This window comes from Colobus angolensis, unplaced genomic scaffold (assembly GCF_000951035.1).
Source record: "Colobus angolensis palliatus isolate OR3802 unplaced genomic scaffold, Cang.pa_1.0 Scaffold137, whole genome shotgun sequence".
In the NCBI taxonomy this organism is placed as follows: Eukaryota; Metazoa; Chordata; class Mammalia; order Primates; family Cercopithecidae; genus Colobus; species Colobus angolensis.
Genome location: NW_012114455.1, coordinates 1,510,572 through 1,525,707, shown reverse-complemented (window position 1 = coordinate 1,525,707; position 15,136 = coordinate 1,510,572). Strand labels below are relative to the sequence as shown.

The following is a 15,136-nucleotide window of genomic DNA, read 5'->3' as shown; positions in this document are numbered from 1 at the left end:
GCACAGCGACAGCTTCCTGTCTCGGAAACGCGGCGCGGCCGGCTACCGGAAAGTAAGTGTGGGATTTTTGGGGTGGGTTACTTTCTGGGTTCCACAGGGGAAGGGACAAATGGACACCCTGCTGAACGGTTGTCTGTTGTCTTCTTTTTGCCCTCTTTCACATACTTTGGTCTTTTCAGGAAAGCACTGGTGTCTGGAAATGAGACATCGCTTAAGACCATGTATTTTTCTTTTGTGCCTGGTACTTTTCTGGAGCTCCCGGCGGAAACTCGCTGCAGTCGGGGCGTCTTTAATTCCGTTGTGACGGGAGCTTCAGTGGTCCTTGTACTGTGGAGTACAAAAGTGCTCTGCTGCCCCACTTAGAACTGGATGCTCATAAAACAGTAGAAGTTGAGAACCCAGGATTATGTGGGAGGCTGTGGCAGCAATTTTCAAATTATTTTGGGGATTGCCTTACATACAGAGCACGATTGCTTTCTAGTGATCACAGTGCGTGTCTGCTAATCCTTTGGACAGTACTCCCTCTTCCCCCCTTTGGATTAATATAAAGTTTATCAAGAGGAATGCTATTTGTGTTAACCCACTGGTTCCTGAGATTAGAATTTTTTTTTTTTTTTTTTGAGACTGTCACCCAGGCAGAATGCAGTGGCGTGATCATTGCTCACTGCAGTCTCGACCTCCTGAGCTCAAGCGATTCTTCCACCTCAGCCTCCGACTAGCTGGGACTACAGGCGTGCGCCATCTTGGCAGGCTAGTTTTTAATTTTTTGTAGAGACGGTCTCGCTGTTGCCCAGGTTGGTCTCGAGCTCCTGGCCTTGAGCGATCCTCCGTCTTGGATTCTCAAAATGTTGGGATGACAGGCGTGAGTCACGGCGCCCGGCCCAATGTATGGAACATCTGGTGATGGATGTTTTAGTTTGTAATTGGTGCTTAGGGGACACACGAATTCCCTCTTTGTGGTCACTTGGCGGCCCTGGCCAAGGTGTTACCTTAAACATCTGCTTGGGAACTACTGCACTTCACCCTGAAGAAGGATAAGGTGTGCTGGAAAAAGCACTGTAGTGTACCAAGTCCTGTTTTTGCCACAAATCTGCCTTATAACCAACTAGACTCACTCTCTGGCCTAGTTCTTTAATTAGCAGGGGAGATGAACTAGTTAACTTTGGAGAATTTGGTAATATTGGACTTTTGAGATCCAAATAAATAATTGTAGTGTTTTGCATGTTAAAATCACCATGTAATTTTTGACCTCATAAAAAGCCGAGGTGTAAATACAAATTACCTTTAATCCCACTACTCAGGAGTTAGGTTTTGATCTTTCCCTGTGTGTACTGAGATCATCCTGTGTTTATGTTTCACTTAATTTGCACCTTCCCATATTACTTTCCCCAAGATTCCCAATGACTATTGAATATTCTAATATCTTTAAAAACATTTACTATTCCACTGTTGGTGGACAGTTTGCAGTTTCTACTTATTTGCGGTGAGTATATCCTACACGTATCTGAGTTGTTGATTACTTCTTTTCCTGACAAATGCCTAACAAACAGAACTGGGTGAATATGTGAATTATGTGGCTTTAAATGTTATAGGGAAAGTGATTTTCGCAGATAGTAACGATCAAGGTCATTCACCTTTATGTTAGAGCTTTTTCTCTGTGAACAAGCAAACTGCCATCATTCTTCTGGCCTCTGGTGTTAAAACTGACAACTTAGATTTTAGATGGTCCCCGTTGGGTTAGAAATATGAAGAACAGATAAAGTACAATTTAAGGTGAGCAGAATTCATATTTTGATCTGCACCCACAGGCTAGGTAGGTTCATATCGGTATTTAATTTTGCATCTGATTCCAGATGTTACTAGTTTGAAATTCTACTGGAGTAGGAATAGTCTTCCAAGTGATGCATAATTCCTACAAAAATCTCGGGCAAATTATAAAAAGCATGGTATTTCAGAAAAACAGCTGGCAGGCAAAATATTTTTGAAGTAATTCTGAAATAAAACAAGTTTGAATCCTGTATGTTATATGGTACTGTTTTGGGGCATTATTTAAGTAAAACTACTTGGATTTGTTGTATACCTTTAGTAATGAGGGCTATGTTGTTAACCTCTCCCATCCTTTAGGACTGTGTAAAAGGCAGGTTTTTGTTCCTTCTTATGAGCTCTCATCATAGCCCAGGTTCAAGATCATCTTAGGCAAGTATTTCAATAAATAATGTTCAAGTTCATGAATTTCCAAAATACTTTAATTGATAAGTGTAATGCCCAGCAACTTAAAAAACACACATTAAAGCACAGCAACTCACAATGATAGGTAAAAAAGGTTACAGGACACAAAGGGCCCTTACTAATCTGACAAAATAGAAAGACCAGGTCTGTTGTTCTTTCTGATGATTTATCTTGCAACTGCTGGATTTGAGTGGCAATTTGGAAGTATTATCTGATACCAATGTGATATATAGCTAGGAAAGACCAATGATAGGTGAAGTCCTTACCGTAAGATGTTTCTAAGAGCTTTTCAAGACAATTGTTTCTATTTAAAAGGAAAGATATAAAGAGCTGGGTTATCTCAAACAATCCTGTGAAAGAAGTTTAAAAAGATTTAAGAAGGAGAAAGAGGGAAGGGAAGCTTCCTGGGTATGACACCATTTGCAAGGTCACAACGAACACCCCAACGGAGTGCAGACCTTTTCTTCTCTGTTGGTACTAGATAATTGTTTGGGACATATATGTGCTGAGGTTTGGATTGGGGTTCTGCTCGACAAAGCATCTGCTCTCGGACACCCCAGCGTAATTCCTTCCTATGATCTTCACCAGGTAAACGTATTGAGTCCCAGTCCCGTTTGTACTCAAAATACCGGGCTACCCGGTCTGTCTTGCCCCGGTTTCGGCTTAACTGGTCCAGCTTTGGGAGAATAAAGGACTTGGGTCTGCTGGCAACAATCAGGTCTTGTTCGTAAGCTGGAGAGCCCATTCCTTCTCTTTGTAGAGAGCAAATGAGCTGATCTTGAGAAATTCCTTGGTATTCATGTGGTGGATTAAATTTTTGTGAAATATCAAATGAAGATTCCTTGTCTTCCTGGAACTGTACATTCATCAGCCTTTGTCTTAAGTCCCAGAGACCCTGATCATTTTCTGTACCAGATTCTGATTCACTGATAATCGACTCATCTGTTACTAATACTTCCCCATCTGGCTTTCTACGCAACACCTTTCTCTTCATCACTGGCTTTCGGAGTCTTTGGGAGGCCTCAGAGACTGTTTCAGAAGTGACATTACTTTCTACACGTGGGTACTGTAGTTGCGCAGGAAGAGCAGGTCGCTTTCCTGCAGCTATTGAAGCTTTACTGTAGGGATCATATTGGATAGATTGGGCTTCTCTCCTAACATCTCCTTCACCCTGCCCTGCACAGATGTGGGTAAAAGCTGTAGCAGCTGCCAACATTCGTTCTTCTGGATCCATATTAGCCCATGTTTGTCCATCAGGTAGAAGTTCTTCCATTGCTTCCCCTACACTGTAGGACCTTCTGCAAGAGATAACATTGGTCAGTTTTCTGATAATAAATACCCAGCTCATAAATTGCTCATTCTCTTCTATTTTATAGCAGTCAAGTGGAGAAAGAATGGCTAAGGCAATCATAAATTCAATACAGGGTAGTATCAGAACAGTTTAGAGGGGCCTTAACTCAGTTCTAGGTAATCTATTACCTGCTTTCATTTCCACTCTTACTCCTGCTTTCTACTGTCTTGCCATCTTCAGGTCCTAAAACAGGACAGTATAGTTCTGGCACAAAAAAAGCTTGAAACTACATGATATGGGGCATACTGCTTAATGTACACTGTGTAACAGGTACTTAGGGAGTATTTTATGTGCCTGCCATTGTCCTATGTGCTTTACATTTATTAATTCATGTAATTTTCAGCTCTGGGATTATCTGCTTTTCACAGATGAATAACACGAGGCACAGAGAAGTTAAATAACTTGCCCAAGGTTACTCAGCTAGTAAGCAGTGGAGCTGAAATTCTAACTCAAGCAGTTTGGCTTCAGACTGAGTCCCCGCTTTTAACCATAAAAGAGTGATTTGATCTAAAAAAAAAAAAAAAAATCACAAAAGCAGCGTTGTGTTCTCACACACACATATAATGTGTATATATATATGCATACATATAATTTCTATGCTTTAGTAATTTTTTTTTTTTTTTTTTTGAGATGAAGACTTGCAGCCGCCTAAGCTGGAGTGCAGTGGCACAATCTCGGCTCATTGCAACCTCCACTCCCGGGTTCAAGCGATTTTCCTCCCTAAGACTCTGGAGTAACTGGGACTACTACAGGCGTGGGCCACCATGCCCAGTTAATTTTTGAATTTTTAGTAGAGACAGGGTTTTACCATGTTAGCCAGGCTGGTCTCAAACTCCTGACCTCAGGCACCCCACCCACCTTGGCCTCCCAAAGTGCTGGGATTACATGCGTGAGCCACCATGCCCAGCTGTCTTAGTAATTTTAACACATCTTCAGTTGCCAGCTAAATTTGTTTATTCTAGTGTCTGAAATAACTTAGTATCCACATCAATCAGCCACATACCCAATGCTAGTTTCCTGACTGGATCTGAGATAGGTATCTACTGTCCACTATTTCCTGTGTCCCCACTGTTTTTCTTTTTAAACCGAAAAACTAATACATGCACATTATAATTTTAAGCAAGGATGTTCCCTCCCCCACCAATTTTTACTCTCAAAGGCAATTTCTTATGATTATCCAGAAATTTTCCATATTCACATGTGGATTTATTTTTTTATACCATAAAGGAGAACACTACACAACTCTTCTGAACCTTAAAGATAATCTTGGTTATCCAGCTATATCAGCACAGGCTGACTTTCATTTTATGTTGCGTGGAATTCCAATGTATGAATATACCATACATTTATTCAGCCATTCCCTTACTGTTGTAATTTAGGTTTATAGGTTTACTGATGCTAAAATGAGTATCTTGCAAGTTTTTATCTATTTATGCAAGCATATGAATGGGTTAAATTTCTAGACATGGGAGATGTGGGCCAAAAGGTATGTGTATATTCAATTTTGAGAGCTGTTGCCAGAATGTTTACCTCCAAAGAAGCTGTATTGACCATATATTAACAGAGCTTGTTTCTCTATTCCCTCTCCAACGTGGTACACTATCAAACTTTGTCTTTGCAGTCACTTCCTTGAAAAATAGTTCATATCCTTTTGCATTTATTTCAGCTGAGTAAAATTGAGCATTTAGAATTTTTTTTAACAAATATTTTTATAAGCTTTTTTCTTTTTGTTTGAAATGCTTGGTCTTTGTCCATCTGACTCTCAAGTTGGATTTTTTTCTTTTTCATTAAAACTGATTTATACATTCATGAAATACTTACATATTAAGGAAGATAGCACTTCACCATCACTTACTTTTTTTCTTCTCAGTTTGTTGTTTGCCTTTTGACTTTATTTTTTGCTGGCAGAAATTTTTACTTTTAGGTCACATCTTTTGTTTTTCTATAGTTTCTGGGTTTCTAGACTGTTTTGCTTAGAAATGCCTTTCCTACTCCAGAATTTAAGAAAAACGTTATTCCCTGTTTTCTTCTAGTACCTTCAGTTTCATTTTTTACAGTTTAAACTTTTAATCTGTTATAGATACAGAAACTCAGAGTAAAAAACTAAGCTACCTACACTTACATAACGTAGCCTTAGAACAGATGTGGAGATGGTCTTCTCTTAAAGTAACCATCAGTCACAGATTGTCTAGGACCATCCCAATTTTATGTAGTGTAGTTGTCCTCAGATTATTGAAATATAACAAGAATTTCTACACTGACATCTACATTACATCAGACTGACTTTTTAAACTATTAGAGGTATGGAAATCTAATATGCATTTAATTCAGCTTTAAAAAGGGGTCAGTGTGCTTAATTACCTTTTTTTCTCCCATCAAAAAGGCTTAAAGTGAGAAAAATCTTGTCTCTAGCTTCTGCTTCCAATGTGAAATACAACCATCAGTAAGCTTCTTCAGTTAGGCTAGCTTCTGCTGCACCACCTAGTATTCATCTAATGAATATTAGATGATGGAACATACAAGTCATTTATTTGAAATAATGGAAAGCAGTAGAAACCCAGAGCAGACATAAGTAGCCCATTTAAAGAAATCTTATGACTAGAGAATTGAATACAATGAGAAATCAAATGGAAATGTTTTAGAGAAAAAATATTTGTAACATCAGTCCTCAATCAATTCAGTGAAGATAAAGAAATGAAATCTATAGACATTCTCCCTAAATTTTGACTGATTTAATGAAACCTTAATAATGACAGCTGAATAGTTCTTTCCCTCTGTGAACTGGCCAGAAGGGATGGAAAAGAATATCTATGGATGATCAACCCACAATAAAGCTAATGCTTGTATCCCTGGAAAAGCAAAAGTATATTCTTTGGGCATTAAATTAAATTTTATATACCATTGGAACATCATCAAAGGAACTGGCACTGAAACTGTTGTATCCCTTTGCTCTCTTTTCAGACAGTGTGGACCTGTATGATTCCTTTATTCCTGGGGCTGTTGTATCATGGCTGATAATGACACAGACAGAAACCAGACTGAAAAACTCCTAAAAAGAGTACAAGAACTGGAGCAAGAGGTGCAAAGACTTAGAAAGGAACAGGCCAAAAATAAGGAGGACTCAAATATTAGAGAAAATTCATTAGGAGCTGGAAAAACTAAGCGTGCATTTGATTTCAGTGCTCATGGCCGAAGACATGTAGCCCTAAGAATAGCCTATATGGGCTGGGGATACCAGGGCTTTGCTAGTCAGGAAAACACAAATAATACCATTGAAGAGAAACTGTTTGAGGCTCTAACTAAGACTCGACTAGTAGAAAGCAGACAGACATCCAATTATCACCGATGTGGGAGAACAGACAAAGGAGTTAGTGCCTTTGGACAGGTAAGGGCCAATACACTGTTTCTCAAAGCAAGCAATACTAGGATATTCTAGGTATACACACTGAGTACTGAGATTATTTGTGTCTCTAAAACCCAGTATCTTTGTCTAACTCCATAGGTGATTTCACTTGACCTTCGCTCTCAATTTCCAAGGGGCAGGGATTCTGAGGACTTTAATGTAAAAGAGGAAACAAATGCTGCTGCTGAAGAGATCCGTTATACCCACATTCTCAATCGGGTACTCCCTCCAGACATCCGTATATTGGCCTGGGCCCCTGTAGAACCAAGCTTCAGTGCTAGGTTCAGCTGTCTTGAGCGGACTTACCGCTATTTTTTCCCTCGTGCTGATTTAGATATTGTAGCCATGGATTATGCAGCTCAGAAGTATGTTGGCACCCATGATTTCAGGAACTTGTGTAAAATGGATGTAGCCAATGGTGTGATTAATTTTCAGAGGACTATTCTGTCTGCTCAAGTACAGCTAGTGGGCCAGAGCCCAGGTGAGGGGAGATGGCAAGAACCTTTCCAGTTATGTCAGTTTGAAGTGACTGGCCAGGCATTCCTTTATCATCAAGTCCGATGTATGATGGCTATCCTCTTTCTGATTGGCCAAGGAATGGAGAAGCCAGAGATTATTGATGAGCTGCTGAATATAGAGAAAAATCCCCAGAAGCCTCAATATAGGTGAGTTAAAAACAAAAAACAAATGGCGCATGGCTATAGTCCCAGCTACTCAGGAGGCTGAGGCAAAGAATTACTTGAAGCCAGGAGGCGGAGGTTGCACTGAGCTGAGATTGGACCACTGCATTCCAGCCTGGGTGACAGAGGGAGACTCTCAAAAACAAAACAAAAAAAAAAAAAATGAAAAAATAGCATATCCTCCTCTCCCCCGTAATTATCTAAATAATGGTTACTGATTCTGCCTTCGTGAAGCTTTAATCTGAATTGTAGAATGTTATGAACATGTAAGAGAGAGCAGTATATTCTAATTTCCTCTCATTGTTCTATCCCATGAGTAAAGAGACAGGTGTTTTGACCAGGCTCCTTAAGTAAAAGGACATTAATTTCTACATCTTTGTTGTTTCTGAATTTATGTTGAGGTATTATTGTTAGGATGTGGTAAAATTAAAATGAACAAACTATTCATATTAAATCTTGCTTGTTTTATATTACTGAGTAGTCATCCTACTGTACTTCTGAATTTTTCCTAATTTCGTATTTCTGAAACGGTAGGAAAGAAAGAATAGTCAAGATGTTTATTTTGAGAACAGGCTGAGATAGATACCAATAATTTGACCCATACTATACAAAATTGCAATCCTATTAACAAATTTGGAAAAAATACCAGCTGTTTTTAATTTTAGAGCAGTATGATGGAGCCATGTCTTGTTAGCACTGACATTTACCTAACATAGATCAGGTTGGTCTATGATTTGTTGCATTTTTCATTATTGTAATAAAGGTGTTCAAGGCTAGGGATGGTGAGATATTTTCTCAGCTATTAGTCAATATTAACATCAACGGTGACCTCCTACCTGGCTCCCTTAATGCAACTAACCCTTAGATTTTAAAGAACTGTTAGATGGCTGCTATGTATTCTCAAACTCTTTCTTTTCTCTTTTTCTCCAGTATGGCTGTAGAATTTCCTCTAGTCTTATATGACTGTAAGTTTGAAAATGTCAAGTGGATCTATGACCAGGAGGCTCAGGCGTTCAATATCACCCACCTACAACAACTGTGGGCTAATCACGCAGTCAGAACTCACGTGCTGTACAGTATGCTGCAAGGGCTGGACTCTGCTGCAGCACCATGTGGAATAGGACCAAAGATGGATAGAATGACAGAATGCGGAAATGTTAAGCCCTCTGTCATAAAGCAGACCAGTGCCTTTGTAGAAGGAGTGAAGATGCGCACATACAAGCCCCTCATGGACCGTCCTAAATGCCAAGGATTGGAATCTCGGATTCAGCACTTTGTACGTAGGGGACGAATTGAGCGCCCACATTTATTCCATGAGGAAGAAACAAAAGCCAAAAGGGACTGTAATGACATAATAGAGGAAGAGAATACTAATTTGGAGACACCAACAAAGAGGGTCTGTGTTGACACAGAAATTAAAAGCATCATTTAACCATAGACAATTTGCCAGGATCTAGGAACCACCTAATGGTAGGTGGACAGAAAGGGAAAAAAAATGTACTTGCAGGTACTAAGAATCCAGATGATCAGCTCTTAAAAAAAAAAAGCAAAAAGACTAAAGCCCTATTAAGGAAGTTATTGCTTTAATAAGAAATTTCAAATACTCTCTTATCCCTGTCCAAAAGGATTAAGAGATTAAAGAAGCAAAAAGCAGTCGTAAAATGGAGACGTATTTACGTACACCTGGAAACCTGTGCCTTGTATTCAAATTAAAGCGTAATCCTGCAAGTATCTAATTTGTTGTGTTTTTCTCCCCCAAAGCAGATAAGTTATTCACTACTCATCTGAATTTTCATAAACTGCCTCACCTGAGTGTCTTATTTTCTAAGACAGAATTTAAGAGTATTAAATTCATTTAATTAAAGATTGGATAAATTGGTTTAATGCCAGGCACCTACCTGGAAGTTAACTAAATGAATAAAGCACAGTACCTTATCTTACAAAGCATATAAATCTAGTGCAAAGGTTGGTAAATGTTTCAGGCTTTGTGAACCACAAATGGCGTCCATTGCATATGTATTTTTACAATCCTTTACAAATGTAAAAAGCACTCATAGATCATGGGCCATGGTGTTTGCCAAGCCTTGGGCTAGTGACTATAGGCAAGTTCTTATAGAGGAGATATTAAAGCTAAATCTTACAGAACAAGTGGGAGCCAGTTAAAGTGAGGATAACCACTTTAAGTGTGTCAGAAGGCAGAAGATACAGTTTGTATAAAGGGTTAGAGATGACAGGATATGCATTCAGGCAACTGTGAATTCTTTAATATGGCTTGAGAGTGACAAGAACGTAGTTTAAAAAGGTAAGCAAAGGTCACATTTGTAGAGCAAAGGCATTCCTTAAAAAGCTTAGATTTTGCAGGGGCACTGAAAGAATTTACATGCCCAACAGAACTCTGTGGCAAAAATATTGCTCTGAGTGTTCTGTGGGTGGGAAGAGGGCAAGATTGGAGGCATTGTGACAAATTAGGGGGCTGTTGGAGTAATGGAGGCAATGTCTGATGAAATGGCCTAGAAGAGACTTTTAGTGAGGCAAACGGAGAGAAGTAGATGAATTTCAGATTAAGAAAGTAGAAACAACGGAACTCAGTGAATATGCTGTTCAAAACTAGGGAGGCTTTCTAGATAACTCCTAAGTTTCAGATGTGAGCAAAATGAGTGGCTGTAGTACCACATACTGAGAGAGGAAAAATGAGATGGGGCTTTGCTTGTTCTCAAAGCAAAGTTAGTAAGTGACCCTCAAAATACTACTTGTGAACACCAGTATTTATTCAAAAGAACTCAAAGTTGTCTTAAATACATTATCCTTGGCAGCCATAAAAATAATAAACATCAAAGTTTGAACTCAGACCTTCTTCCTCAATAATAATTTTCATAACTGCAGCGTGTGTTATCCACATTTGGAATTTTTACAAATGCTACTACCTCAGAGAATGAGTAATTTTGCAAACTTACATTTGAAGGCTTCTTGTTTATTCTACCTACAATGACTGTTTTGACTTATGTAGTCACTAAATTCTTACTCTTCTAGATTGGATAGTACAATCTAGTCAACGTTGAAAGGATTTTACTTAAGATCTAAGACCCTGATCCTCTAATTTACACTTCTACCATGTTTATGAGATCCAAAGTTTTACTTACCAACCAATAATTAGTTATTTCCTACCCATGTTCGAGACTCCAGGTATACAAATATGTTTTCTATCCTCCAGCTGCTAGTGCAAATAACACATGGGACAATTAAAAACAATACTAATATATAAATCATAAACTAATGCTGCATAATTGCTACAGAAGCCCAGCAGGGGGTGGACCACAGAAATAAGACTTCACTGAAAGAATTCCAGATTTAGGAAGTAAAATAGCATACAAAAGGTGAGGTGACCCTGTAGTACTGAAAAGTACATTATAATAGCTGTTATATCCTAGCAGAGAGGGAACCAGAAAATATCCCCATTTTAGAGATGGGGAAATAGTAGTACAAAATTACTTAAGATTTATTCAAAATTGCCCATTGTATCATCCAAGTCTTCTGGATTTGAATCATTGTCACTGCTTTTTGGGTCCTAGTCTATCAACACTTCATTATGCCGTGAGTATTCTTAAAATATAATTACTTTGGCCTTTGATTTTGATTTAAAGATCCTCTTTTTCATGTAATCAATGATCATGGTGGAATAAAACATGTAAGTGCAAACCAAAGTTTTTTTTTCTTTCTGAATTTCTTACCTTATTTCAATGTATCTTGATTGGCATTTACATTCAATTAAAAAAAAAAACCTAGAAAAGAAGAATAGAGCTTAAAAAAATTAACTCTGAAGCAGTGATACATGGAACAAAATGCACTAACCAAAAGTCATTGTTAGGATACCGTGTAGAAGCAAAGGAATCAGAAGATCAGGGTCTTAGATCTTAAGTAAAATCCTTTCAAGTTTGGCTAGATTATACTATCCGATCTAGAAGAGTGAGAATTTAGTGACTACATTTTTGGTAGTTGCCACAGAAAAAGTCAAGACAGTCATCACAGGTGGAACAAATGGGAAGCCCCCAAATGCAACTTTGCAAAATTACTTGTTCTCTTAGGCAGCATTTGTACAAATTCCGAAGTCTCTGACCCATGGTAGGGACTAAATAAATGTTAGAATAAAGGAACTATTTGAATAGGGTGTGAAATTTAAATGGCACTTTTTGTAGATCTATACATAAGTAACCATTGTGAGACTCCGGGCCAGGAAGGCTCGGCAGTAACGCCAAGAGCTGGTTTTTTCTGTTTTAACGGCATGTGTCCTGCTCTACAGTGATTGATGTGCTACTTCCTCTGCGTCTGTGCACACTCCTGTTTCTTTCCTTGAACATATGAAGATGGTGTTTGCAAACAATAAAATACAAACTTTAATAAGGTCCATAGGTAACTGTCAGTTCCTTCTCTTTCTAATAAAAAAGATAGAACAGTTCTTTCTCTTTAGAGGGAAACTTTCACATACAAGCTAGAGCAACTTGTATTCTGCAAACAGACAACATTGACCAAAATACCTAATGATATCTTCTCTCCAAAAATCTGGGACTCAGCATCCTAGGTTTAGCTAGTTACAATCAAAAGCATTTAAAGCGTAGACGGGGCAAAGACTTTGAATTGAGATAAAGGGACTGGGTCGGTAGACTGTTACAGGGAGGCTATTGCAGTTATAACAAATTTCTCCACCTCTGGGGAGGTAAGCAAGCTGCTTAAAGAATCGGTATTAAAACATCCTACCACAAAGGCAAACAATACCATAATGAAGGCAAAAGAGACAACAAACTGGGAGAAATACTTGTAACAGGTTTAAAAATCAGTAATTTGAATTCCTCTTAGAAAGCTGTTAAAGGGTACACATATCAGTAAGATAAGGGAGAAAAGACAGATGCTTTACCAAAGAAATAACAACTAATAAACAGGCTGGGCGCAGTGGTTCATGCCTGTAATTCCAGCACTTTGGAGGCTGAGGTGGGAGGATCGCTTGGGGCTGGGAAGTAGTTCAAGACCAACCTGTGCAACACAGCAAGACCCCCATCTCTCAAAAGAAAAAAAGATTAGCTAGGTGTGGTGGCGTAAGCCTGTAGTCTCAGTACCATGGGGCTGAAGCAGGAGGACCGCTTGAACCCTGGAGGAGTTTGAGGCTGCAATGAGCTATGATCTGGCCACTGCACTCCAGCCTGGGCACAAAGTCAAAGTCTGTCTGTAAACAACAACAAAAATTAATAAACAGAAAACATGTTCAATCTCAATTAATGTGTATAAAAGCATTAAGACACCATTTCAGATTGATAAGACTTTTCAATACCCAGTGCCGGCGAGTGTGTGAACAAATAAAAACAAGCATCCTTATTCTGCCCTGTGTGTTGGGGATAATCGGTTTTTCCAGAAGGCAGTTTGGGATTATTATTGTTTTTTTTGAGTCGAGTCTCTGTCGCCCAGGCTGAAGCGCAGTGGCCTGATCTCAGCTCACTGCAACCTCCGTCTCGCAGGTTCAAGCGAATTCTCCTGCCTCAGCCTCCCAAATAGCTGAGAGCACAAGCACCCGCCACCACGCCCATCTAATTTTTTTTTCTATTTTTAGTAGAGACGTGGTTTCACCATGTTTGCCAGCTGGTTTCAAACTCCCAATCTCAAGCGATCCGCCCGCCTGGGCCTCCCAAAGTGCTGGGATAACAGGCGTGAGCCACCGCGGCCGGCCTGATTTCTGATTTATAATGCCAAACTGCCCTCTAGAAAAAACGGACTATTCCCAACACACAGGGCATAAAGGTGCTTGGTTTTATTTCTCCACTTTGTCACCAGCATTGGGTACTGAAAAATCTTACCAATCTAAAAAGATATCTTAATGTTTTCCTTTGCATGCATGCTTAGTGAGATTGCATACTGTTTAGAATAGAAAAGATTTACTTCCATTTCGGGGTGGGCAAACACCTTGGACGGTTCCATGCGGCAATTCACAAAAGCTGCCGCTAGAAGGCGACAAGACACGCTCCGTCTTTCAATGGCAAAGCTCGCAGTCGCCCCGCCTGGCCGCGGGCACGGCTAGGACCCGGGTCGCCAGCGGCCTTCGGGACTCCGCTCCAGCCCCGGGGCCGTCGCCGGCCTCCGCCTGGTCCCAGGGGCGCGGCCCAGAAGCTAAGAGAGACCACCAGGACAAAGACGATGGCGGCGGCGGCAGAGCACACCGTGACCTACAGGGGCCGCGGCCCGCCGCGCACAGCGCCTGTAGCTCACGCTGCCCGGGCAGCCTTCCTGAGGAACGTAGAGGTTCGGGACTGCTCGCCAGGAAGGACCTGGAAACCAGGGAGGGAAGCTGCCACTCTGCACCATCCCGACGGTGGGAAAAGGAGCGAGAGCTCCCGCGGCAGTGGGCCGGCAGTCACCAGGTCCCCGCATCCCGCCGCTTCCGGCCTTCGCCTGGCTTACCCGCGTCGCCAAAGTCCACTCTCTACACCGCGTCCTGCCAGCCGCCAGCAGAGCACCGTAGATTCTGTTAGCGTTCGCGTAGCTGGCGCAGACGCACTTCTCCCCCAACACGCCCAGCCTGCCGTTAACCGCCGGCCGCTGAGGTTTAAATCCCGAGAGCGAACCGGCACCCTTAGCCCCGCCCACCGCCCCTCTTATTGGTCCTGAGGGTAAACGTCCTCCAAGTCTGCATCCTGATTGGCGCACAGTTTCTCTTGGCCTCCGCAAGCGGGAGCACGCCCGGGATTTCGCATGCTGCCTTAAAAATGGATATCCGAGCCTGCCTAGCTGAGGCGTGCAGGCAGCAGTTGTTGCTGCGATGCCTCCGGTGTAGTAAGTCTGGAAGGGAGGTTGGGCCCTCGAAGAGAAAGAGAAAACCCTCAAACCTTGGCTAACGGCGAGGTAGCTGGGATTTTGGAGAGGCCGCCTAACGTTTTGCCACCTCATTGGAATCAGCCTCCGCCTTTCTTAACTCCTGGCTGCTGCGGGGCCAGTGGTGCCAGGAGGAGAAGGCGCTCAGGGCACGGTTCCAACCGCCTGCCTGTGCGCTCTAGACGTGCCCCTGGGGCCTGACAGAGCGGCTGTATGAAACCCCGGCGCACTGAGCTCTTCCTTTCCTCTGCATGGTGCGCATTTCTGGCGTGACCCGTGCCTGCGTATCCGCAGCTCCTCCCACGTTACTGTGCTCCAGCCACCGACTGGCTGCCTTGCTCCAACAGGCACTTGTTTTCTTTTGGAATGTGCGTGTCTCCTTCACATGGTGTAACTCTAAACTTTTTTTTTTTTTTTGAGACGGAGTTTCCCTCTTGTTGCCCAGGCCGGAGTGTAGTGGCGCGATCTCGGCTCACTGTAACCTCCGCCTCCTGGGTTCAAGCGATTCTCCTGCTTCAGCCTCCCCATTACTTTTATAATTAAAATTAAACAATTTTAAAGTTTGATTGATATGAGGATTTAATAACAATAAATTTTGAACTCTTAATTTTTTTTTTTTTT

At 41.2% G+C, this 15,136-nt stretch overlaps 2 protein-coding genes across 6 annotated transcripts in view; one reads left to right on the top strand and one right to left on the bottom strand.

The window, feature by feature from the left end:
* On the top strand, positions 1 to 9,394 carry PUS3 (pseudouridylate synthase 3). 2 transcript variants are annotated; one of them, XM_011934623.1, is made up of 4 exons: positions 1 to 52; positions 6,542 to 6,965; positions 7,083 to 7,648; positions 8,594 to 9,394. In XM_011934623.1, the coding sequence occupies exons 2-4, from the start codon at positions 6,588 to 6,590 to the stop codon at positions 9,093 to 9,095; spliced, it is 1,446 nt and encodes a 481-aa protein (XP_011790013.1). In that variant the 5' UTR covers positions 1 to 52; positions 6,542 to 6,587; the 3' UTR covers positions 9,096 to 9,394. The 2 variants fall into 2 exon arrangements, with proteins under 2 accessions (XP_011790013.1, XP_011790014.1); XM_011934624.1 differs by lacking the exon at positions 6,542 to 6,965 and having other exon boundaries at positions 3 to 52.
* HYLS1 (hydrolethalus syndrome 1) overlaps positions 2,229 to 15,136 on the bottom strand; it is a 15,813-nt gene continuing 2,905 nt past the window's right edge. The window contains exons 1-3 of one of the 4 annotated variants that reach the window (XM_011934625.1): positions 14,105 to 14,164; positions 11,392 to 11,442; positions 2,229 to 3,527 (exon numbers count right to left, since the gene is read on the bottom strand). In XM_011934625.1, the coding sequence (XP_011790015.1) occupies positions 2,603 to 3,502 (900 nt within the window). In that variant the 5' untranslated portion in view covers positions 3,503 to 3,527; positions 11,392 to 11,442; positions 14,105 to 14,164 and the 3' untranslated portion in view covers positions 2,229 to 2,602. Of the gene's footprint in view, positions 3,528 to 11,391; positions 11,443 to 14,104; positions 14,174 to 15,136 lie in introns of those variants that run through there. The other 3 variants (XM_011934626.1, XM_011934627.1, XM_011934629.1) reach the window with 3 other exon arrangements.

Coding starts and splice junctions, on each gene's coding strand:
- PUS3 (XM_011934623.1), top strand. CDS start 6,588: ATGGCTGATAATGACACAGACAGAAACCAGACTGAAAAACTCCTAAAA. Junction 6,966..7,082: donor GAGTTAGTGCCTTTGGACAG/GTAAGGGCCAAT, acceptor CTAACTCCATAG/GTGATTTCACTTGACCTTCG. Junction 7,649..8,593: donor CCCCAGAAGCCTCAATATAG/GTGAGTTAAAAA, acceptor CTTTTTCTCCAG/TATGGCTGTAGAATTTCCTC.